The following is a 26,225-nucleotide window of genomic DNA, read 5'->3' on the forward strand; positions in this document are numbered from 1 at the left end:
CTTGCTGCTGTAACTACTTTTTAATATCGTTCCCCAAACGTGAACATATTCTTCTTTTTTTCAACCACCCTGGATTATTTATTCTTAATTGTTCCTCGGCAGATGTTGAAGTCATTCAGGATGCAGAGTTTAAACAAGTCCTGGAAGAGAGAAATCGCAGACCTTCACGGACACCAGGAGCCCCAGAACAGTGTCAGGCTTTGTATTCTGACCCGGAGTGGGGGAAAGATTTTTCCTGCTTTTGTGTGTGTGCAAAGTTCAATGGAAGACTTTCAAGAGCCACTTAATCTTTATGTATTGAAGCCCCCAGCATGCAGTGCGACAGGGTGAGCCTGGAAAGAACCCCCGCAGTGAGGGGAAAAAAGAAACAGCCGTTTAAGTGCTGGAAAGTCGAAAAAGGAACGAAGGTTTCAAGTGTTTCTGGTCGGGGAAAGCCGTTGAGCTGAGCTTTGGAATGGAGCCGCGACATATGTGCCTCAGTTGGACAAAACGTCTTCAAGTCAGGCCTGCAAGTAGGTGCAAGGTGGAGGCCTCGGTAATGAGGGACAGACTTCCTCCAGAAGCGGCAAGCGCATAATGCCGCATAAGTATGGAATTATATACCGTGTTTTCACCATTCTGTTTAATGAGAGCCGCCACCGCAGCGAACCACTTGCCACACAGCCGAAATGGGCCATTAGCTATCAAGGGAAAATTGTCTTTGCTGCTTTCAGCAGATGGAGCAAATATTTTACAAAGCAATTTTACATACCAGAAGCATTTGTGTGCCTTGGTAATGGTGGCGGTTTCGCATTATGTTACCTTCTACAGTAGCATGATTTCCCATCGCATCGAAGGCAAAGTTGGCATTTTTGATTTTTAAATTCTCAATTAACAATTAAACATGGAGGATTAAGGCCGTCCTTAAACTTTAAGTAGGTGTGGGAAGGAGTTTATGACTTGCTGGAGACATTTTTATTTTTTTCCTTCATCCACTCAGCATATTTTTGCACCCTAAAGAGGGACTATTTCTAATGATAAGATCTATTTCTAATGATCATAATGGAAGGGAAGCTCACGAGTGAAGACAGTTGTCCTGGAATAACCAATGCAGACAGGGATCAGAATATTCGCTGGCTTGACAATCAAATGGGATTGTGGGTATGTAGTTCAGCCTACTCTTCCTATCTGTTTAGAATGCTAAGGTTCATATAACAAAAAACGTACCTCAAAAATCACTGTTTTACCCTAAAGGAAAGAGAGAGCAAAAGGGAATGGCCATGCCACAGAGGAGGGGCCGGGTGGGAGGGGATGTGGTGGTGGTGGGGGGAGGGCTACTGGGTTCATTGATGGTGGAGAATGGGCACTGGTACTCAATCATTGTATAACTGTAACCCAAGCACGAGAGTTCGTAAGACTACAACTGTACTTCATGGTGTTTCACCAATAATAATATAAAAAAGCACTGTTTTAAAGAGAAACATTGTTATTATTATTATTATTATTATTATTATTATTATTATTATTATTTTGGGTTTTGGGTCATATCCAGCAATGCTGAGGGCTTACTCCTGGCTCTACACTCAGGAATTACTCCTGGTGGTCCTTGGGGAATCCTAGGGGATGCTGGAGATTGAACCTGGGTTGGTCGTGTGCAAGGCAAATGTTCTATTTGCTGTACCATCCCTCCAGCCCTCAAAAAGTTCTTTTAAGTTAGGTCTTATCATTACAGCTAACTAAAATCCAAAGAGTCTGGATTTGGACATGGTCTAGATCCATGCTCGGTGCTCAGTAGCCCCATGGGGTTTCTGTCTCTCCTCTGCACCCTGTAGTCTCTCTCCATCCTGACATCAGCTGTCCTTGGGGCTACAAGATGGTTGAAGGCAGTGTGTTCTGGGTCAAACTGAGAATACCTCACCAAAAAGCAAGCTCACAAGAGCTGCGTCCTCAGACGGTCCCAGTGAGCACTCCCTGGCACTCGTTCTTACGGGTCTTGTGTCTGTTCTATACGGTAGCCAGGAAATAATGGTTTTACCAACCCAGGGTTTTGCCCTTGGATGTGACGGTGGAGATGGCCTGAATCAGCCCGCCCACAGACCTAAGAGAGCCTCAGGGGAGAGTCCTGGAAGGAAATTTGAGTGGCCCCAACCGATGCTGATCTGACCAGTGTTTTCTGTTTGGTTTTTTTTTGGGTGGAGGGGGGGTTCACACCTGGCTGTGCTCAAGGCTTACTCTTGGCTCTTGCACAAGAGGCCACTCCTGATGATGCTTTTGTGATACTGGGGATCGAACCTGGTCAGCTATGTGCAAGTCAACCCCTGTATTAATTCTCTGGCTCTCTTTTCATGCAATTGACAGCACAGACTTAGCATCTTATGTGGATGACATCACAGTCTGACTCAGGCTGACGATTTATGTCCCCTGGAGGGCAGTGACAGATCCAGATTCCTAGGACATCGGGTGTATGAACGGCAACCTCACCTACACCCCAGTAATGGGGGTGTGACAGGAAGTGGGGAGGCCAGTATCTGTTTCAGACAGTGGCTCTGAGATTTGGAACAGAAAAGCCCACAGCAAGCTTTCAACCAGTGAAAGTCACTATTTTACCTAAAATAAAATGACAACTGTGGTAAAATGTGTCCTGGAGAGAGCAAAGCAACCTTATGAACCTGCCTTCAAATTTCAATCCTTCCTTTTTTTTTTCCCTCTCTGGACAAGTCAAATCCCAAGCTCCTTCCAGAAGCCTCAAAAAGAGGGGGAGCTGAGGGGGGGGGCGGGAATTCACCCCAGATCAAAGGCGGCCCTGACACTCCGGTGGCCTCACAGTGTGAGCATAGAACCCTCTGTCCTCTGCTGCAGCCTGAGGCATTTGCCTTCGATGTCCAGATGGTCCCTTCGGCTCTCAAGATTTCACTTAGTTTCCAGGTCATTGTCTTGCCCTTTGGACCTTATGCCACCCCCCTAAGCCTCCTTGTGGGGCTATCAAAAGCCCCTCTAAAAATGAACCATTTAGGTAGCCCCCAGGGGTTCCGCTTCTGAACCTTCCCGACAATGCCTAACATGGGAGATTGGAGGTTGATTAGCCAAAAAGTTGTTTAACTTGATTCGCCTCTGCAAACCGGCAAAGTAGCTTCGAGAATGAGATGAGTTTTGGTGGGATTGCTATTTGCTGATTCGTCTTCCTCCTTCTTTTTCTCCCATCCCCTAAGAGTGGTGCGCACACACACACACACACACACACAAACACACACACACACACACACACCATCTTCTTGAGAAAGTTAACTCTCTGGAGTTTGCCGACGCTTTAGTCATTGAGTCCAGTCTTAAATTGGTTATGCTAGGGGCTCCCCCTGAGGTATCCTGAATTTTCTTCCATCAAATATCTCTTCAAGTGGATGCTTTCTGATAGGAAAGAAGAGTGCGCTAAGAAGCTGAGGTTTCTAGAATGCTCTGATCAGGTGGTCGGCGGCCTATGTCTCCTGGGCCTCTCCTGGAATCTCCCAAGGTCACAAAAATTGCTGGTGCCCTCTGAGGAATCAGCGTGAGCCCCAGAGAAACGGAGATGGTGCAGGAGAGGCTACCCGTTGGGTCGAGTGCCAGTCAAGGCCAGAAGCCTCAGTCCCACAACAGACAGCAGCACACATGCATGACCAGTAATGCCATAAGGAACGAAACTCTGGAATCCTGGTTGTTTCCAAAATTACAGGGTGTTTTTCTAAGATGAGTTGATGGCCCATAAGATGTCAACTTCCCTTCCCATCCCATCCCATCCCATCCCATCCCATCCCTTCCATATCTTGATCTAAAGATATGGTAGACTCTGGGAACCGGAGTCCCTCGAGGGGACCCACTCAACACACTTTCTTTTGTTGCTTTTGTTTTGGGGCCTGCCCTGGCCTTGCTCAAGGTTTACTCCTGGCTCTGTGCTCAGGGGTCACTCCTGGCAGGACCTGAAAGACCACCTGGGGTGCCAGGGATCAAACCACCTTGGCCACATGCAAGACAAGCACCCTACCCACTGTACTATCTCTCTTGCTTTAAAGACGCTTTTTAATTCCATGATTCCTGGTTTTGGGCATAGAAGTGGGTCCAGTCACTTCTCTCTCTCTCTCTCTCTCTCTCTCTCTATATATATATATATATATACACATACATATACATATATACATACATACATACAAATACACACACACACACACACACACACATATATATATATATCAGAACCAGCTCATGGCTCTGAGACTAGTTGTTGTTGTGTGTGTGTATGTGTGTGTGTGTGTTATTTCTCTCTCTCTCCATATATATATATATATATATTTCACTCCTGGTGGTGTTCAGGGAACACTATGGTATGTCAGGGATTGAGCCCAGCTCAGCTGCTTGCAAGCCAAATGCCCTCCTTGCTGTCTTATCTCTCTGGCCCTACTTTTATTTTCTTTTGAAATCCTCTCCCCACACACACCCGCATGACGGCCCACAACACACAGTTTCTGCAGAGACTCGTGGGTGAACTGGTGGGTGAGGCCAAGGCTCAGAGTCACATGCTGAGGACTCCAGGAGGGCATCGTGGCCAGGGAAGAGCAGTCACAGAAGTACTCGGGCTCAGGCTAGCCGCCATCCCTCAGTTTGGAGCTGCCTTACTGTTGGATACTGTTGACTGTTTTGTGTAACTCAGAGATGGTGGCGGCTGTGTTGGAGCAGAGGGGGGTGAGGGAGAGGCTGCAGCTCCGTCCAGGCATGCTGAACGAATGCCTAATTCAGGACAGTGTTAGATGGACGTAGACAAGTGCAGGCCACAGCACGACCTCATGAGTCCTTCCAAGTCACGCCCAGGGCCCCTGCAACAGACCCTGAAATGAAGGGCCTTCTGTGTCATCAGCTACTGAGGCATCGAGTTCTGTTCTTGGGTGGAGGTTTTTGCATCCCAACATGTGAGAGAAAAACAATGGAGTTGGGAAATCCTGGCTAGTTTGCTTTCTTCCCTTTAAAAACAATTATGTTTTGTTCTTGGAAGATACATCTGATGGTGCTCAGGGCTTACTCCTAGCTCTGTGCTCAGGGATCGCTCATGGCAGTCTCTGAGGAACATTTGTGGTGCCAGGGATTGAACCTGGGTCAGCCACATGCAAGGCAAATGTCCTACCCCTGCACTGTTACCATTATATATCATAAGTAGATGCATCATATAAAGACAATGTCTTCATAGCACATGATATATATGTCATATATATATAGAGAGAGAGATGGAAGGAAGAAAGGAAGGAAGGAAGGAAGGAAGGAAGGAAGGAAGGAAGGAAGGAAGGAGATAAGGAAAGAGAGACAGAAGGAGGGAAGGATGGGGAGAGAGAAGCTTTCATACACAAGTGACCTGCTCCACTTTCTACAGTCTGAGCTGCTGGGGTGGGGGTGGGGGTCTCATCTCTGTGCTAACTCAATCCTTATGTTCTTAGTTTAATCCGTGTCTTACCAGATGCTTTCAAAGTAAAGAAATAAATCTACCAGCTAATGCCGCCCATTACTGCCCTCATGTCTTTACTCCAGCAGTTATCCATGGCCCCGAGCTGCCTCGGTGTCCCCTGCAGCCCCATTCAGTATCCCCATGCCACAGTCCTCCGCTGTGTGCTTCTCCTGAAGGCCAAGCTCCAGCCCCAGACCCCTATAGCCAACTGTCCTCCAGCAAATGTTCCCCTTGCTGTGTCTCCCTGCACCGCACGCACACACCGCTGTCAGGGCAGAATGCCTTGGCCCCGGGTCCAGATGCCTCACCCCAGTCTCAACCTTGAAAAGTCATTATCAGCTGGCACCTAGCATGCTTCCTGCATGTCCCCTGCATGTGGGAACTTTCCTGACTCCCACTCTGATGGGGCCAGAGCTGTAGTACTGTGGGGAGGGCGCTTGCCTTGCACAAGCGGACCCTGGCTCCATCCCAGGCACCCACGCCCCATCAGGAGTGATCTCTGAGCTCAGAACCAGAAGTAAGCCCTGAGCAACAGGTGTGCCCCCCCCAAAGCAAAACAAACAAACCATAAATCCCACCCTACAGAAAAGCAGCAGTTCTACGTGATTATTCCTATTCACTTACTGGCTGCAGGCGGCTCCCAGGCAGGAGGGAGGGAAAGAGAGAGGAAGGAAGGTCATAAAGAAAGAAGGAAAGAAAGAAAAAAGGAAGGAAGGAAGGAAGGAAGGAAGGAAGGAAGGAAGGAAGGAAGGGAGGGAGGGAGGGAGGGAGGGAGGGAGGGAGGGAGGGAAGGAGGGAGGGAGAAAGGAAGAAGGGAGGGAGGGAGGGAGGGAGGGAGGGAGAAAGGAAGAAGGGAGGGAGGGAGAGAAAGGAGGGAGAGAAAGGAAAGGAAAGGAAAGGGAAAGGAAAGGAAAGGAAAGGAAAGGAAAGGAAAGGAAAGGAAAGGAAAGGAAGGAGGAAAGGGAAGAGATGGGAATGGGAATGGGAGGGAAGGGAAGGGGAGGGGGAAGGGAAGAGGAAATTTGGTTTGGAGGGCAGCACCTGAAGGAAGAACAAGGAAAGACTCTGGGATGTTGGAGCTGTTAAGTGTTAGCTCGTGATTTAGTTTAGGGCTAGTCAAGACAAGGACAAGAGCCCATGTGTAGGACAGGAAGGCGGCGAGGATCCCGGCTCTGAGACCAGTTGTCGTTGGTGGTGTGTGTGTGTGCGTGTGTGTGTGTGTGTGTGTGTGTGTGTGTGTTACTCCTCCAATAGCAAAGGCTGCAGGCTGTTTCAGGGGCTTCCCCTGGGCCTCCCCGGCTGTGCGGCCTGCAAACCCGCTCTCCCTTTCTCACGCGTTTCTGTTCTGTAGGCCAAGCACTTAACTGAGCAAACTAATGAGAATCTCCCAGCGGGAGTTTCTGGATATTTCAGAAATCATTCCGATTATTTGGACCTGCTTAGAGCGTGTTCTCAGACGTCTGGGTGCTATCAGAACTCCTCAGAGGGCGCTGGACCCAGAAGGAGCCAGATGTTCTTGGCGGGAGAGGGTGGGGGGAGCATTTTTAAATGTCAGGGAAACTGGGAATAAATAACTCTGAGAGTAGTTCTAAGATTTCTTTCTGTGCCACCCACAAAATTGGTTTTCCTTCCTTCCTTCCTTCCTTCCTTCCTTCCTTCCTTCCTTCCTTCCTTCCTTCCTCTTCCCTTCCTTCCTTCCTTCCTTCCTTCCTTCCTTCCTTTCTTCCTGGCTGTCTTCCTTTCTTCTCTTTTTTCTTTCCTTCTGTCTTCTTTCTTTCTTTCTGTCCTTTCTGCCCTTCTTCCTTTCCTCCCTCCTTTCCTCCTTTTTCCCCTCCCTCCCTCCTCTCCTCTTTCTTTCTCTCTCTTTCTCCCTTTCTTTCTTTTACTTTCTTTCTCTTTCTTTCCTCCCCCTCTCTTTCTTTTCTTCTGTTCTCCTTTCCTTCTATTCTTCCTTCCTTCCTGCCTTCCTTCCTTCCTTCCATTCTTCCTTCCTGCCTTCTTTTCTTTTCTTTCTTTCTTTCTTTCTGGTTGTCTTCCTTTCTTCTCTCTTTTTCTTTCCTTCTGTCTTCTTTCTTTCTGTTCTTTCTGTCCTTCTTCCTTCCCTCCCTCCTTTCCTCCCTTTTCCCCTCCCTCCCTCCTCTCCTTGCTTTCTCTCTCTTTCTCCCTTTCTTTCTTTTACTTTCTTTCTCTTTCTTTCCTCCCCCTCTTTCTTTTCTTCCTTCCTTCCCTCCTTCCTTCCTTCCTTCCTTCCTTCCCTCCCTTCCCTTCCCTCCTTCCTTGCTTGCCTTTCTGGAAGCAGTTTGGGAAGGAGGATATGAGAGATCCTTGGGACATTTCTAGAGGGAAGCAGGACACTGGTGGAACAATGTGCTCTTGAAACAATCATTAATGGCAATGTAAATCATGAGACATCAATAAAATATAGAGTTAAAATAATTAGGGAAAACCAAAGTTAGTAAAACAATCAAGAAAACCCTTATTCATTTTTAAATTTTAAGAAGAGCAAGTAAACAAAACCACCCCAAACCCATTCCTTTCTGATCCCTCTGATCCCTAGATTCTGCTGATCCCACAATAGCCCAAAGCTGCTTGAGCTTTTCTATAGTTTCTGTAGTTTGTGGTCTATGGTTTGAATATGAATAAGCTCATTAAGGACTTTGCATTTAGTGGTCTGCCCTACAGCTGACAGCAAAGTTACCTGAAGACTTAGCTTTTTACGGTTAACTAAAATTTTTTAACTTTTATTTATTTAGTTATTTATTTTTCTTTTTTGCTTTTTGGGTTACACCCAGGGGTTCACAGGGGTTACTCCTGGTTCATGCACTCAGGAATTACTCCTGGCAGTCCCAGTTCCAGGGGTTACTCCTGGTTCATGCACTCAGGAATTACTCCTGGCAGTGCTCAAGGGACCATATGGGATGCTGGGAATTGAACCCAGGTCTGCCACGTGCAAGGCAAACGCCCTATCTGCTGTGCTATCCCTCCAGTTCCAGTTCAACTGAAATTTAAACCTGCCCCCCAGACAAAGTGTCAGCCTGGCAAACTGAGGTGTTTTCTGCCCCAAGCTGACACGCTTCCTCTTTCTGCCTGGAAGCTCTGGGATGGCAACTGGTTTTTATGCTGACTGGAGCCAGCCTCACACCAAACCCGACAAGGCTGTGGCTGAGGGGGAGAGAGCAGGCGAACAGGGGCTCGCCCTGCTCTCCCTTGTTCTCCTGCCCATCCCTCACCTGCCACAGGTGAGAGCTTGGATCCCGGGTTCGGGAATAGGAGGTCTCACCAGCCACGGGAAGGAGAAGGAGGAAGCCTGGAAAGGCCTAGTCACGCCACAATCTCTCCCGGAGTTGGCCGGGCGAAGGGTGTCAGATAAAAAAAAATGTTTGGGTCTGAAGGATTTCAGGGACAAGAGCGCCCACCTCACACTTTCCCTGAAGGGGAACGGAGGCTCGTGTTCTAAAAAGAGCAGCTGGCCGGGGTTCTGTGGGTAGGAAGCCCCTCAGGGAGAAGAGAAACTACGAGCAATGCTAGTAAGGGGACCCAACCACGTCTAAAATATGAAAAGGGACACGGCTGGGAAATAAGGGAGAAACTTCAAAATGGCTTTCTGACTCTGGGTAAACAGTAACCACATTTTTTTTGCCTGTTGGAGGCCTGGTTTTTAATCACTCCACAAGCAGTTTTCATTTCTGTAGTAAAATTGCTTGTGGTTCTATTTAATTTGTTTCTGCAGGAGCCAGCTTTGGTGAAGATCTCCCAGGAGCTGGCGGGCATTTTAGCACAGCACGCGAAGCCAGTCAACACGAAACGGTTCCCAACGTGGAGGAAATTCCTCCACACGTTTTTCACTCAAGGTAAATAAGACTGGAAAGCTTCTGCTGAGGCTTCAGCTCTACAACCTTGATTTCTAGTTTGGACTTGACCTTGGGCCACTTTGAATGCCTGACTTCTCTCCTGATGCTTTAGAAAAGTGTTCCTACTGGCAGACTTTTGTTTTTTTGATTTGTTTTTTTTTTCTTTCTCTCTGAAACTTTGCCTAAATGTTTATCTTGGATGTAGTCTCTTGAGTAAACAAATAGGAACTCAGGCATGACCTGTGTAGCTCAAAACCCCAGCCCTGTTTCAGCACCACAGACCTCTCCTGAAGGCTGGGCATCAGAGTTAACATGAATGGGGTCTGAATCTCATCCATGACCTTGAGCAAGATTCTTTTTTTTTTTTTTTGCTTTTCTTTTTGGGTCACACCCAGCGATGCACAGGGGTTACTCCTGGCTCTGCACTCAGGAAATACTTCTGGTGGTGCTCAGGGCACCATATGAGATGCTGGGAATCAAACCCAGGTCAGTCGCGTGAAAAGCAAATGCCCTACCTGCTGTGCTATCGCTCCAGCCCCTGAGCAAGACTCTTAAGCCCTCTGAGGGCTGAAGCCTATTTCCTTCATTCACCTACTTCAGGGGACTGAAGGGGGAGAATTCATGGAAACACACACACAACTCTGTGTTGCTACCAGAGTTTGCCTCAACAATTGGTCTTTAATAAATGGCGGCCTCTCCTGTTTCTGAAGGTAAAGCTCAGAACAAAGCCAGGTTCCATTCCTTCCTTCATCTTCCACCCAATTTGACGTGGGTTTCTGAGGGCATTGGGAGGCCCATGGAGCAGAGAATGAAGGGAGGGAGAGAAACTTCTTGCTACAGAGTCCCAAGCTCTATTACTGGCCAAATAAGAAACCTTTCTTCACAGTTCGTCACTGTCAAGTGACATCTCCTATTTTGCAACTGTAAAATGCACACTTCAACATTCTTGTAAACAGTATTAGACCTCCATAGAAAATTAATCAGAAAACATCTTAAGGGGCTGGAGTGATAGCACAGCGGGTAGGGCATTTGCCTTGCATGTGGCCGACCCAGGTTTGATTCCCAGCATCCCATATGGTCCCCCAAGCACCGCTAGGAGTAATTCCTGAGTCCATGAGCCAGGAGTAATCCGTGTGCAATGCCGGGTATGACCCAAAAGGCAAAAAAAAAAAAAAGAAAGAAAACATCTTAAGAGGAACATATATTAATATCAGAGGAATGTTTTATCAGATGAGAAGCAATGATGTCAGTGCAGTTGCTGACCTACTAGTGACCCCAGCACTGTGCTACATCTCTGCAGACCTATTTAAGAGATCCCATTCACTCATTTCATGGAGGTCCCCAAAATCAAGTTCAGTGCATGGGAGTATTGTTGGCTGTTGGTAGGCACTGGGGTGCAGGGTATAGTGGCTGCTTTGTTCGCAGAATATTTAAGAGAGGGACCGGGTGCCCAGCCATGTCAAGAATGCGAGAAGGATCTCTTTTTCTGTCTTTGTTCTTGTTTTGGAACCACACCTGGCAATGCTCAGGGGTTACTTCTGACCCTGGTGGGGCTCAGATGACCATTGGGATGTTGGGGATCGAACCTTTGTCGGCCGCGTGCAAGGCAAGCGCCTTAAGTGCTGTATTATCACTCCAGCCCTGCTCAGGAGGATCTTGGCCGGTGCGGTCCGGGTGGGTGGATGGTGCGGCAGGAGCTCTTGACACTCTCAAAGCTTATCTCAAAATTCCACAGGCACTACTGGCAAAAATAAAACCAAAAGCTAAACCCACACCTAAATGGAAGGAGATCCCATCACTGGCCCATAATAAAAATGGTCCAGAGAGGATTTCTGAGTTGGCAGGAAAAGACCAAGAAGACTTCCAGGCCCATCTAGTTCCTGGATGTGAGGAATTTTCTAGCGTTTCCTGTGAATATATAGATCAGAGCTTCTTCTGAGCTGTATATTTTTGTGTTAGTTTTGCAGCTTTTCCCAGCTGCCATTTCTCCTGAGCTCTCAAACCTCAGGCTGAGGTTTTGCCCTTATTTCCCACTCATCTCTACCCTCTTATGAGGGGTGGCGGGGAGATGGGGAGGCTGGGTGACAGTATTTGGGGGGGGAGGGGGGCGGTACTCCCAGCTCAGTTTCAAAGGACCATGTGGTGCTGGGTATTGAACCTTGATCTGGCATCAGCTGTCTGAAGGGCAGGTGCCTAACTCTGCATTATCTCTCCAGCTCTATCCTTTCTGTCAACCACACTTCAAACTGTGCTTATGGATGGAGGCAGGAAAAAACAGCTTTAAGCTAATTTTATAATGACTTGAGAAAAAAACCTCAAAGCTGGGAAATGACTAGAACAAAATCCCACAAGAGGGGAAGCACAGCAAGAACTACCCTTTTGGCAAGGCCTCGAATGTCTAGTTCTAGACAACCTGCAATTCCATCCCTCAGCCAGCTCGGAGCCCCGTGCACCAGCAGGCTCCAATGATGATAAACATTCTCGTGTGAGCCGAGCTAGCCTCTCTCACTTCTTGACCCGCAGCCCACCATCTCCCTCCATCTCCACCCTGGTTTTGTTTGCAGCCACGCTCTGCTCTCTCAAGCGTGCTCTAGCCGCAAAATGTTCCTCAGCTAAAAAATACAAACAAAAAAAAATTCATGGTCACATCTGAAAAAGAGAAAGCAGTCATTTCTTTTTTTTTTTTTTTAAGAAATACAAAGGTGAAAAAAGAGGAACTAACTGCTTTGAAAGAAAGGAGAAATCACTTGTGAAAAAGCTATAGTTCTAATATTGAGAAGCCAGTACAAATTTATAAGTTACTTTGAAGTAAAAAAGTAAAAAGCCACCTTATGAGTTTAAAGGACAATGTGTTTCCACTAAACGCACCATCTTCAAAATTTAGGCAACCATTGAAGCCGCCAACTTTAGCTGAGTTGGAGACCCCAAAGCCCCCATACTTTTTAAAAAGGTATTTTGTTTCAATTACTTGCTGGCACTGGCACTGAGGTATACAGAGCACATGCTCTTTTGAAGAAAGCATATCTTAAATGAGACAGTTAAATCAGATTTCCTTCTGAAACTGAGCTTTCTCTATGGTCAGTTCCAACCAAATCTACAGATTAAAGAAAGTGCCACATTGGTTTCAATCCCTGTAAAACCATATGGTTGCCCGAGTCTGCCAGAAGTGATCTCTGAATAAGCCTCTAGCATTGCTGGGTGTGACTGCAAAATAAAACAAACGAACAAAACAAGTGCAGGTCTTTAAGGGGATAGAGTGAGAATTACTAAAAACCAAACAAACCAGAAACAACAACAAAACAACCCCAGGATTTAATTGTATATTCAGCTTAAGGGCTGGAGCAGTAGCACAGCGGGTAGGGTAGGGCGTTTGCCTTGCACGTGGCCAACCCAGGTTCGATTCCTCCATCCCTCTTGGAGAGCCCGGGAAGCTACCGAGAGTATCCTGCCCGCACAGCAGAGCCTGGCAAACTCCCTGGGGCATATTCGATATGCCAAAAACAGTAACAAGTCTCACAATGGAGACGTTACTGGTGCCCACTCGAGCAAATAGATGAACAACGAGAGGACAGTGCTACGGTGCTATATTGAGTTTAAAGCCTGTGGGCAGAGGGCAACTTGTGAAATGCAAGACAAGTTTATCTTAACAGGTTCCAGAGGCTGTCTTTTCAAGGGGGCATTTTAATTTTAAATAATCTTATCTTAGCTGTCATAAATTATTCACCTTTTTACATACAAGAGATAGATATACTTAATACTTGTAAGTCAGGTCTGGAAGTAGAAAATCTAGCCATGTATGTTTTGTGGGGTCTCCTAGCTCACCCACAAAACTAGCTGAGGCTACAGCTATGGGCTTCATTGAGCGTCCAATTGGCCGTCAATGAGATCTGTTAGTTATTCACAGCAAAAGGCGAAGTGCGATCATTTCTGAAATACTCGTCCTCAGCAGAGAAAACACGCACTGGTCCTGGCTCTAGGTTCTGGGCTTTTCATTTTCCAACTGGCTCTGCACAAGTTGTTACCCATGTTCACACATGCCTCATAAAAGCCTGATCAAAATGTCCAAAGCTGTGAGGGTAGACAGACGGGTGACCAAAACAATATCCAAAACAATGTGCCTTTCAATGCTGGGGTTCCTTGCTCATGTCCAGAACTAGAACAGAGGGCCAGAGAGATGGTACCAGGGTGAAGGTAACGTGCCTCACACGTGGCAAATCCCTGTTCAATCCCTGGCACCCCTGGGTAGGGCTTAAATTTTAGGACCATAATGGTGTTTCCTAATTGTGATCTTGGAGTCCAGCAACGTGTCATTCATCTGAGTGAAAGACACATGTGGTCGGATGTACAAGGACCTTCGGAGGTAAGATCGGTTAAGCCCGCCTTACCAATGAGGAAAAGGGAAGTTCAGGGAATTGAAGCTACTTGCCCAGAGTCTTGGAGACGCGGCAGATGCCAAGCTGAGCTCCCACCTTGGACCAAGGCTGGGTCACTTTCTCCCATCCGCCCTCACGCCTGCTCACCAATGCCACGTTTCTCCCACCAGGGGGCGTGATCGAGGCGTACCCGCCGGCAGAGAGCATCACCAACCTGAAGGTGGACATGCTGGTGGAGCCCACCGGGAAAACGCGAGTGCTGGCCACGGGGGACCAAATCCACGGCGACAGTCCCTTCGTGTGTTCCGGGAGCACCGTACCGCAGACCTCCGTGGAGCCCCAAGTTCTTCATTCCTTGTGCCTCCAAGTTGGAGCGGCTTGCAGGACACGGAAGGTGGTCGGCTACTTTTCCATTGACCTGGTGACCTTCATTGACCCGTTTTCCCTGGAGCAGCAGGTGAGTCGATGATCCGCCCCGGGAGATGCAAAACGCTTCCCGCCCCCCCCCCCCCCACCCACACACACACCAGGGCAGGGGGCTCTGGAGGGAACTCTAGGTTCCCCACTGCCTGGTCTGCACCGCCTGTGCCTGACTCTTGGGGTCTGCCTGCTCGCTCCCAATCAATCCGCACCCGCCCCCCCCCCAACCCGGTTCTGTCCACCTGGGCCTCCATTCTGCCCCAGGGCCCTTACCATGGGACTCATTTATGCTAGGATCAAATCTGTCTGGAACCTGTTTTCAAGTAGAAAATCAATCTCTAGAAGAAATAAGACGAGTTGAGAGGTCTATTTTCCTGTTCACCATGAGTTAGGCTGTCATTTTTTTTTTCTTCTTAAAAAACATTCTGGGGGCTGGAGTGATAGCACAGCGGGTAGAGCGTTTGCCGTGCACGCAGCTGACCCGGGTTTGATTCCTGGGTCACCACATCTGGTCTCTTGAACACCGCCAGGAGTAATTCCTGAGTGCATGAGCCAAGAGTAACCCCTGTGGGTGTGACCCAAAAAGACAAAAAAAAAAGAGAAAAGAAAGAAAGAAAGAAAGAAAGAAAGAAAGAAAGAAAGATCATTCTGGGGGGAAGGGGAGTGGAGCTATACAGTACAGCAGGTAGGACATTTATAATTAATTAATATTAGGTAGGACGCTATAGTACAACACGACATTTGTCGTGCCTGTGGCTGATCCAGGTTCCATATATGGTTCCCTGAACACAGCCAGGAGTGATCCCTGAGCACAGAGCCAGGAGTCAGCCCTGAGCACTGCCGGGTGTTGTGGCCCACTCTGACCCCCTCCAGAAAAGTATTGGGATCTAGCTCATACATATCAAAAGATCTAAATAAGAACATCATGAACAGACCACCCGGCTTCAGAAATGGAGCAGCGCCGGCTCGGGTTCCAGGCCTCCTTGCCAACATCCCCCCAGCCCCATGCCACCCCCTCGACCTCCACAGCTTTATACTTCAGGGCACCGGGACATGTCCATGGATAAGTCTCACTCAGCATGTTTGCACACTTTGTGCTGTCCTTCACAGACATATGTTACTTTGTGTGTCTGTCCAGTGCTTCACTGTGAGTCTCTTTCTGGGCATACATGTGGCTTTTGAGGTAGAATATTTGCAACCAGTAGTTTTAGCGTTTTTGCTGTTGATGCTGTTCTGGGTTTTCACCCCTGAGGTTATACTGACTGACTTTCCGGTTGCTTCAGAGGACTGGTTTCCCCAATGTCAGGGTTTCCTCATGAGACTGGAGGCCCCCATCGGAGGTGGGAGGGAACGGCCACTGCCCCCCCCAAGCAGGGCCCTTGGGTCCCTTGATCCATGTCTTCCTCAGCCGTGTGATTCTCCATTTCAGTCAGAGCCTTTCTGTTTGGATTGGTTGCCGCCCAATCAATTGTCATTTTGTGTTTGTCTCTAGACTCTCCATGGCTCCACATTCTTTTCCCAGACCCACACTTCTAGGGAGAAAAGGACAAGCGTGGAGAACGGTGTCCAGGGGCCAGGACACCAGAAACCAGACCCTTTGCTGACACGCCCTGGAGGCTGCAACCTTCCACTGTCTGTCAGGAGGGAGCTGGGTGACCCTGAAGCCCTGGGCAGCAGGGAGACTGGCACTATGCTGGGTCTTACTGATTCAGGACAGTGAGGGGATGGGGGGAGAAAGACCCAGCCCCCTCTCTGACAGGCTCCATGCACTAGGCAGCCTGTTCTCACCCTCAGTGACCTTATTTTTCTATATTTTTCTAACCAGGCCAGTCCCTCCCAGCCCTGCCATTCTGTTCTGCTCCAGGCCTTTTGCACATGCTGCCCCTCTGCCTGAAATGTTCTCTCTCACTTTCCTGTCCATCCATTCAGTCAGTCACAGTTCAGGCAGCCTTTTCTGACAGCCCCAACAAAGTCAGATTTCACTCCCTCTAGGACCCTGACATCAAACACCATGCTCTGTCAGACTGCATATCTTAAGGCCAACTTTAAACTGGTGGGTATAATTCCAGTGGTCACCACGATCACCATCACGACCATCCTGTTGTTCGTCGATTGCCTCGAGCAGGCACCAGTAATGTCTCCTTCATCCTAGCCCTGAGATTTTTTTAAAAAGTGCCACATTCAAGGCTCTTTCAGGGTTAGGAGAATGAGACCCATCATTGTTACTGGTGTTTGGCATATTGGGTCTACGGCCATACCACCAGTGGTCACCAGCCACCCCAAATGTTGCATATCTTACATCTAAGGTGCTGTGCTGAGTCTGTCAGCTCCCAACCGCCACCTCCAAATTCCAGCACACATGGTCCTAGCACAAGCAGGAGCTCATTAGCTACCTGTGGAAAGAAACAGTGAAAGAGTGCTGAATGGGGGGAATCAAGGCTTTTAGACATTGAGTGGGTGGGATAAAGCATGTGCTACTCACTGAGCACTGTCTTACTCTCTACCATAGGTCCAGCTTAGCTCAGCCAAGGAGGTTTGGGTCCTTTCAGTGGACAATTAAGTGGTATTAAGGTCTGGGGTCATAGTATTTCTTTACTATTTCAACTATTTGTTTTTTGTTTGGGGCGATACTCGGGGATGCTCAGGGATCACTCCTGGATCCCTCCTATAGGATCATATAAGGTGGGGGATTATACCGAGTTGGCCATGTGCAAGGCAAGCACCTTTCCCTTGGTACTCTCACTCCAGCTCCACCTTCCTTACTATTTTGTTTTATTTTATTTTATTTTTTATTTATTTATTTTTTTTTTTTTTGCTTTTCGGGTCACACCTGGCGATGCACAGGCGTTACTCCTGGCTCTGCACTCAAGAGTTACTCCAGGCAGTGCTCAGGGGACCATATGGGATGCTGAAAATCAAACCCGGGTTGGCCGCGTGCAAGGCAAGTGCCCTACCCGCTGTGCTATCTCTCCAGCCCCCTTACTATTTTAGAGTATGATTTCTTCTGGTCTCCCGGTGGGCAGAGCTAGGGAGTTGTGTATTTTATATGTGTAGTGCACACAGACATGGAAATATACATAGATATGCACACACATGGATATATGCATAGATATGCACACGGATTATATGCGTGGATATGCACGCACAAGCAGGACAGTGCGTAAGGTGCCTTGCTTGCTGCTGATCCAGGTGCCATCTCTTTTTTATTTCTTTCTTGTCTAGTTTCTCACTTTCAAGTAGAAATGTAACTTATAGCCTCCCATTATACTATATTGACACATATACTCCCACTATATTATACTGATTTATACTCCCACTACACTATACTGATTTATACTCCCACTATACTATGCTGATATATACTCCCACTATACTATATTGATTTTTACTCCCACTATACTGATTTATACTCCCACTATATTATACTGATTTATGCTCCCGTTACACTATACTGATATATGTACTTCCACTATATTATACTGATTTATACTCCCACTATACTATACTGATATATATGCTCCCAGTATATTACACTGATTTATACTCCCACTATGTTATACTGATATATACTCCCACTACACTATATTGATATATATACTCCCACTATATTATACCGATACATTCTCCCACTACACTATACTGATATATATACTCACACTATATTGTATTGATTTATACTCACACTATGCTACACTGATATATACTTCCTCTATATTAAACTAATATATGCTCCCACTATACTACACTGATTTATACTCACACTATATTATACTGATTTATACTCACACTGTACCGTACTGTTTCATACTCACACTATACTATACTGATATATATTCCCACTATATTATACTGATATTTACTTCCACTATACATATATTGATTTATACTCACACTATTCCATAGCAACTTCTACTCACACTTTATACTATATTGATTTATATTCACACTACACTATACTGGTTTATATTCCCACTATATTATATTGATTTGTTGTGTCCAAGTTTGTTGATTTGTTTTGCTTGGGGTTACTCCTGACTCTGAGCTTAGTGGCTAGTGCTGGCAGTGCTACATGTGGTTGCAGGCATCAGACCCAAGGGCTCTTGCGTGCAAAGCGTGCACTCAGCCTGTTGAGCTCAGTCTCTAATTCTATGCTATGAGTAAGTTTGTTGAGTTTTTGTTTTGCTTTTGGGGTTTTGGGGTTTACACCTAGAGGTGCTAAAGGCTTACTCCTGGTGGTTCTTGGGGACCTTATGGAGTGCCAGGGATTGAACCTGGGTCAGCCACATGTGAGACAAACACTATTGCTGTATATCACTCTAGCTCCTGTTGGACTGTGTTACTTTTTTTGTTGTTGTTAAGTGGAGTCCTGGGGTTTTTTTCATTAACATCATCAAGTTATCTGCAAATTTCCTTTTGTTGCCTTTTGTTTGTTTTCACTTATCACTCTGGGTAGACTTCCAAGATTGCATTGTATGGTTGTAACAAGAATACACATCCTTACTTTGTGCCTTAGAGAGAAGGTTTGAGATTTCCACCACTGTGTTTGATGTTAGTTGAGTGCGTAACATGTATGGCCTTTGTTGTGCTGAAGTTCCTTCTATTTCTATTTTGTTGAGTTTAATATAAATAACATTGAATCTTGTCAAACGCTGGGCCAGAGCAATAGCACAGCCAGTAGTGCATTTGCCTGGCACATGGCTGACCCAGGTTTGATCCCTGGCATCTCATATGCCCCTGCCCCCACCTTACCCCCCACCTGACAAAACACTACCAGGAGTAACTCTTGAGAGAAGGGCCAGGAATAACCCCTGAGCTACTGCCAGGTCTAGTCCCAAAACAACCAAACAAAATCTTGTCAAATGCTTTCTCTGTACTATCTCCCTGGCCCCTAATTTTGTAATTTTAAAATTTTTGTTAGTTTTTCCTTAATTTTATTTCTATTGAATTTTGGTTTCATTTGTTCTTGTCTTTATAGTTCCCTTAGGTGTGAGGTTAGATTGTTGAAGTTTTGTCTTGTTTCTTTATTTTGGGCTATGTTATTATAAACTTTCCTTTTAGTGCTGTTCTTGTTATTTACCATTTTTTCCCCAAGAACATAAATGTTTCAGGGGCTCAGTGTTCCCATACCATGCTGATCACCAAAATGCCAATACACCCCTTCCTGCAGGTTTAAATTTTCATTTGTTTTGTTTTGGGGCCACACTAGGGAGTGCTAGGGGCCCTCGGCAGTCTCAAAGACCAAACTTGGGACTCCACATACAAAACATGGGTGCCTTTGAATTAGCTCCCCAATGCCATGTTTTATTTCTCTCTCTTTCTTTCTCCTATCTCTCTTCCTTTATCTCTCCTTCCTTCCTTCCTTCCTTTCTCTTCTCTTCCCTTTCCTTCCTTTCTTTCTCCCTCCCTCCCTCTCTCCCTCTTCCCTCCCTCCCTTCCTTCCTTCCTTCCTTCCTTCCTTCCCTCCTTTCTTCCTTTGCTCCTTCCTTCCTTCCTTCCCTCCTTTCTTCCTTTGCTCCTTCCTTCCTTCCTTCCTTCCTTCCTTCCTTCCTTCCTTTCTCTTCTCTTCCCTTTCCTTCCTTTCTTTCTCCCTCCCTCCCTCCCTCTCCCTCCCTCCCTCCCTCCCTCCCTCCCTTCCTTCCTTCCTTCCTCCCTTCCTTCCTTCCCTACTTTCTTCCTTTGCTCCTTCCTTCCTTCCTTCCTTCCCTCCTTTCTTCCTTTGCTCCTTCCTTCCTTCCTTCCTTCCTTCCCTCCTTTCTTCCTTTGCTCCTTCCTTCCTTCCTTCCTTCCTTCCTTCCTTCCCTCCTTTCTTCCTTTGCTCCTTCCTTCATTTGCTCCTTCCTTCCTTCCTTCCTTCCTTCCTTCCTTCCTTCCTTCCTTCTCTCTCTCCCCCTCTCCCTCTTTATTTCTTTCTATTCTGGAGATAGAATCCAGAGATTCACATACAAAGCATTTGTTTTTCCATTGAGTCACATTCCAAACCCTTCCTCTGGGTTTTGATAACTTGCATCTTCATTTTTACTTGTCTCTGGGTATTTGATTAATCTCTCCTTTGATTTCCTCGTTAACCTAGTAGTTATTCAACAGCATATTACTTACTCTCCACATATTTGAGATTTTTCTAGCTTCCTTTCTAGGTTAATTCCTGATTTTTATGTTCCTTACCACTCCTTAATTCTCAGTGAAATCCTTGCTGAGCAGAGTGACTTGAAGGCTCTGCCCCTCCATAAGTCAGTGCACCTTGCCACTGTCTCTAGTCTCTGAAGCGGCTGCTGGAAAATTCACCCATAGTCCCTCATACGAGATTTTCTAGATGCCTCTAAGAATATTCTTATCTTTTTTTGTTTTGCTTTGGGACCACACCAGGATGTGCTCAGGGCTTACTCCAGCCTCTGCACTCAGGCACCACTCCTGGTGGGCTCAGGGGCTCATATGTGGTGCCGGGGATCGAACCTAATCGGCCACATGCAAGGCCCTCCCCCTGTACTATAACTCCGGACTCATTATTTCTTTATCTTTAATTTTTTCCCACTAAGCTACCATGTGTTCTGATGTGCATCTACTTGGGTTTATTCTGTTTGGAGCTCAATATGTCTTGTCCTTTCTGTCTTCTTATTCTGGAATCTCTAATATGCAGATTTTTTTCTTTTTTGGTCACACCCAGCGATGCTCAGGGGTTACTTCTGGCTCATACACTCAGGAATTATTCCTGGCGGTGCTCGGGGGACCATATGGGATACTGGGAATTGAACCTAGGTCGGCAGTGTGCAAGGCAAACACCCTACCTGCTGTGCTATTGCTCCAGCCCCACGAATGTTTTCCTGCTTGATATTATCTCATACATTTGCTATGTTACATTCATTAAAATTTTTTTCTAGCTACTGTTCTTTTCTTTGCGCTATTCTCTTCTCCAATTCACTGGTTTACCCTTGGCTCTGTCAAGTTCTCGGTTGACAAAGAGGCTTAACCCCTCTATAATAATTTTTGGTTTGGCTATTTGTATTCTTCAGCCTTGTAATTTCTGTTTGGAGCTTTCTCTCATGTTCTCTGTCTTTGGTATTGTTCCCCTTTGGTTCATCCCTTGTTCTTTTGATTTCTGTTGATCATCATTAGATTTTGTTGTGCGTCACCTGGCAACCTGCTTACTGAGTTCAGTTGCATCAGTTTCTTCCTGGGATTTGTCGTGATGAAATCCTCCGTGCCCCCAGCGTGTCTGGTGTTGTCTATATTCCTGGGGAGTGAGCTAGCACCCTTCCTTCCCAGTCCTGATGTCAAAGTCACATTGAACGTTGTAAGGTGCAGGCGCAGGGTGCAGACCTTGTCAGAATCAGAAGCTGATGTGTAGTGGTGACCCTAGAACTCCCCAGGGACTAGAAAGGCATGAAGCAGGAGGTTGCTGCTCTGGAGGCCTGAGGGGACAGGCCTCTCTCTGTGCTCCAGCTGCTTTGGCTTAGGGGAAGGAGGAGGGACCCGCTGTCACCATCAATTCAAGGCGGCTGTCACGGGCCGAGCAGCTGCCACTGGCCCCTCGGCTGCAGTGCCCTTTGATGGCAGATCCAGAAGCAGGTTGGGCTCCGAGACTCAGGCAAAGCAATGCAGTCAGCAGATGTTGGACACTGGACTCAGGCAGGAACTGAGCCAGCCTGCAGAGCCCAGGTAAGGGAGGGGGCTTTATAGGACCACAAGGCACCCACCCAGGCAATAGCCACAGAGGCCCCTAGAGGTGCTTGCCCTGCTACCACTAAAGGAGAGTGTCAGGAAGCTCCAGACACCTAGACTGGGTTGGGGGAAGTTCAGTCTGGATGTGAGGAAGTGAGAGTCAGGCCTCAGAAATCAAGGGTTTAAATACTGGCACCATTAGACAGACAGAGAGAATGCAGAGTGCTTTGGGAATAAAGGAGGAGGGCCAGCCCCTGAGACACAGAACCGGTAGGAGCCGAGAGCAGCGCCACCTGGGCCCAGTAAACTTATTTCCAGTATACCAGTCTTCGGGAACGGGAGCATGGCAGACTTTCGGACCCTTCCTAGGAAACACGGAGTTAGTAGGTCTTCCTGTATTTGGCTTAGGGGAGGGGCTCTGCCCCAAAGAATGGGAAGCAAAGATCCCAGAAGCTCCCTGCCATGCCCTGAGAGTCCTCCATGGAAAGTAGGCAGCGGGTCCCAGAAAGGACACAATGCTCCAACCAAAGGCTTTCCACTGATGAAAGCCGGACATGCTCGCCGAACAAGTATCTCCCAAGCTTCCACTTGGACCCAATGCCAGATGCTGAAGGAACAGAGAACTAAGAAATGTTCCTGGTCCTAAGAAAATCTATTTCACAGCCATCATCCAACTTTTGTTTTGTTTTTTTTTTTTTTTTGCTTTTTGCGTCACACCCAGTGTTGCACAGGGTCTACTCCTGGCTCTGCACTCAGGAATTACTCCTGGCAGTGCTCAGGGGACCATATGGGATGCTGAAAATTGAACCCGGGTTGGCTGTGTGCAAGGCAAACACCCTACCCACTGTGCTATCGCTCCAGCCCCGGCCATCATCCAACTTTATTCGACACTCACACATCATTTTATACTCTTACTGGTTCTTAGAAATAAATACTGCCTCTGTGAGGTTTTTTTTAATTCTCTAGAAAATGCATTGGGTTTCACTGTTATTTATTTATTTATTTTGAGGGCACACCTATCTCTGTTCAGGGCTTACACCTGGTTCTGGGCGCAGGGATCACTCCTGGCATTTGCTCAAGGGGAAGATGGATCAAACTGGGGTTGGTTATGAGCAAGACCAGCACCTTACCCTCTGTACTATCTCGTCATCCTTAAATCTTTTTTTAACTCTTTGGTGCACTGTACCACTGTAGCACTGTCCTCCCATTCGTTGTTAATCGGTTTTCTCAAGCGGGCCCAGTAACGTCTTCATTGGGAGACTTGTTGTTACTGTTTTTGGCATATCGAATATGCCACGGGGAGCTTGCCAGGCTCTTTGAGAGGGGTGAAGGAATCAAACCCGGGTCAGCCATGTGCAAGGCAAATGCCCTACCCGATGTTCTATCACTCCAGCCCACTGTTTGGTGATGTTATCATAATCATATGATAAACCACATCATAATCATATGATAAACCACTGACCACTGGATTTTCATAACTTATAAATAATACAAATATGCTGAACATAACTTACTCATTTCTGAGAAAGTCTATGGGGAGGAGCAAGTGTTCACTGAGCATCTATTATGGGCAAGCCATGATGCTCTGTGTTAGAGGCTGCAGAGATGCAAAAGAGGTGGAGGCAGTTGCCTGTCAGGAACTCACAATGTAGTTGGGGAGACAGACTTTGAAAATGAATTGCAAGAGAAAGCTTCAGTGGCAGCTCTGTAGAACAATAAAAGAGACATCACAAAGATCATCAAAAAGGTTTAACCACCAAGTGATTTGCTACACGAATTCAGACTAGAGAGAGAGCCCTTCTGTGTGAAGCTGTGAAAGAGAGATTCTTCCAGAGTAGGTGGGATTTCAGCAGGAAGATAATCAGAAAGAATTAAAGGAGGGTGAGATGAGGAGGCGGGGTGCGGGGGAGATGTGTGGGGATAGAGGGGTGGGGATGTAGCAGAAAAGCTCAGAATATACAGGAGTAAGTATCTGACTCCTACAATATCACATCTGACTTGCCTCATTCAAACCTGCTTGGATTCTAAATCATCCTCCAGTTCCTTGTCTTTCCACAAAAGGCACCAGACAAAGGTGCTTACCGATGAAATTCCCAGAATTAAAGACATCGGTTATCAGGTAGCTGAGAACTTTAGACATAGCTATGTCTGTTATAAACAGTGGTAGTTATGACTTAAAAGGAAAACAAGGAAAGGTAAGGATGACCATTAATTAAGAGTTTAGATGGGAAAAAAATGCAGGCAAGTGTTGATGCACATTCCTAGTTACTCAAGGAGACAAGACTTAGGAGAAAGTACAATTGTGAAGAGGAACAAAAACGAAGATCTTTACTTATGTCAGAATATCCCACTGTATCACTGTATCACTGTCACCCCATTGTTCACTGATTTGCTCGAACGGGCACCAGTAACATCTCCATTCATCCCAGTCCTGAGATTTTAGCAGCCTCTCCTTACTCGTCCTTCCCAACAGTGCCGTATTGGAGGCTCTTTTAGGGTCAGGGGAATGAGACCCGTTATTGTTACTGTTTTTGGCATATTGAATACACCACGGGGAGCTTGCCAGGCTCTGCCGTGTGGGCAGGATACTCTCGGTATCTTGCCAGGCTTTCCGAGAGGGATGAAGAATATATATATATTGCATATATATATATGCAATATGTTAAAACCAAACACAGGTGTGCTGCTTTAGGTACATCAGTGGGCTAGACTATAAGAGATTGCGTGGCTGTGAATGCGGCTGGGTGCTTCCAGGAGCTTTGTTTTATAGTCTCTGGATCTAGGCTGTTAATGGAATTACATGGCGCAGGGGGCAGTTTGTGGGTGTGACTGCCAAGCTACTGGAAAATGGGGGATGTGGGTGTAGGAGGCCCAGTCCTGATCTGAGCAGGCTTGGAGGTCTCAGCCCCGTGTCCCTCTGCCGGTTCCTTCAGATGTGAGGCTCTCTTCCAAGAGTATCCCACACAGCCTGAAAATGGTTTCTAGGAGTTTCTTAATATAAATATATCAGCGGAGAGCAGCTTCATCACGACGGCTAATGGACTCTGGCTCCAGTTTTCCCCTCCAGCTGTTGTGATACTTGAGAGGACTCGCTGGACCTCCCGGAGCCTCATTTTCCCACTGACAAACGGTGGCTTCGCTGCCCTCCTTCCCACAGGACGTTCTGAGAGGCTGAGCAGAGAGAAGGTGCTGTTCTTAGTAAATCAAACGGCATAATCACATGTAAAATTGGTGCTCCGGCCTCAGCAGGCTCTCAAACTGTGAGTGGAGCCTGAATTGAATTAGCATTATTTTTAAAAGTCAGTGAGCATTAGCACCATCCTGAAGTGAGACAGAAGGATCAAAAACAAATATATGTCAGAGAATGGAAACACCGAGATCTACGGAAATGTCATAATTCCTTCTTGCTCATTGCTGTGTTCGCAGCATCTAGCCCTGAGCCTCGCATAGAATAGAGTCACAATAAATATTTATTAAATGAATGAATGGATATATCTCCTTAGTCTGCCCCCCTCCCGTACTCTCGTTTGCAAGTGCTCCTAACTCTGTCTTCAAGAGAGACAAAGAATTTACCAAGGGAGCTCAAAGAGATTGCCTTTTTCTCTTTAGGGAAGGTATTTTATTTATATATAAGAAGGTTAACGGTGTATATCTAAATTAAATTTTAATAGACCTTTGGTATAAACAGAAATGCCTGTTATTCAGAGTTTTCAAATGCGATCAGAGGCACGTTGTTAATCACAAGTTAATACCTGGTGAAGGGAAAATAGATCCCGAAGGATTCGGGAGCATTAAAATTAAAAGAAAAGAAAAGGTGGCAATGAAAGAGACCTGTAATATACAAGTAACAGCAATGCTGATGGCCATGATGATGGCTTCTACATCAAGCAGAAGGCAATGATCAATACACTTTACAGTGAAAATTACAGTTGTGTTTGTTAATGCTGACTGCCCGACCGTGCCATGTATCATAGTGCCACGTGCAACTGTCCTCAAGCGTTGGGCTCACTGTCACCCGCAGGAAGGTTGAAAATAAATGTCAGCTCTTCAGTAGAACCTTGGTCAGACAGCAGACCCAGTTCATCTGCCTATATGCAGTGAACCCTGTGCTGTCTCCCAGTGCCCACTCCCATCTGAACGATCCTTGCTCCCTTTGGAATGGGACCCAGACTCTCTGAATCGGAGGCCTTTCAACTTATCCTCACCAGCAACAGTCTCAGGCTCCCCTGTGAGCCCCACCTTCCAGAAGGTGCCACACTTCTGTTCTGTTTAGTTTTGCATTTGGCGCCCACACCAGGTCATGCTCAGGGCTGACTCCTGGCTCTGTGCTCAGGGATCACGCCCGGCAGGGCTTGGAGGATGGTATGTGGTGCCAGGGACAGAAGCCAGGTTGGGCATATGCAACACAAGCACCCTCCCCGCGTACTAAGTACCCTGGCCCCAGTTCTCCCACTTCTGCTCTCTGCGGTGCTGACACAGACC

General features: G+C 46.8%; 1 protein-coding gene across 1 annotated transcript in view; it reads left to right on the top strand.

Moving 5' to 3' along the window:
* The window catches only part of IQCH (IQ motif containing H), a 144,057-nt gene that overhangs the window by 78,533 nt on the left and 39,299 nt on the right, over positions 1–26,225 (top strand). Inside the window, exons 8-9 of the mRNA XM_056128076.1 lie at positions 9,174–9,294; positions 13,838–14,124. Of these exons, the coding sequence (XP_055984051.1) occupies positions 9,174–9,294; positions 13,838–14,124 (408 nt within the window). The remainder of the gene's footprint in view (positions 1–9,173; positions 9,295–13,837; positions 14,125–26,225) is intronic.

Source organism: Sorex fumeus, unplaced genomic scaffold (genome assembly GCF_029834395.1).
Source record: "Sorex fumeus unplaced genomic scaffold, SorFum_2.1 ptg000063l, whole genome shotgun sequence".
Lineage (NCBI taxonomy): Eukaryota > Metazoa > Chordata > Mammalia > Eulipotyphla > Soricidae > Sorex > Sorex fumeus.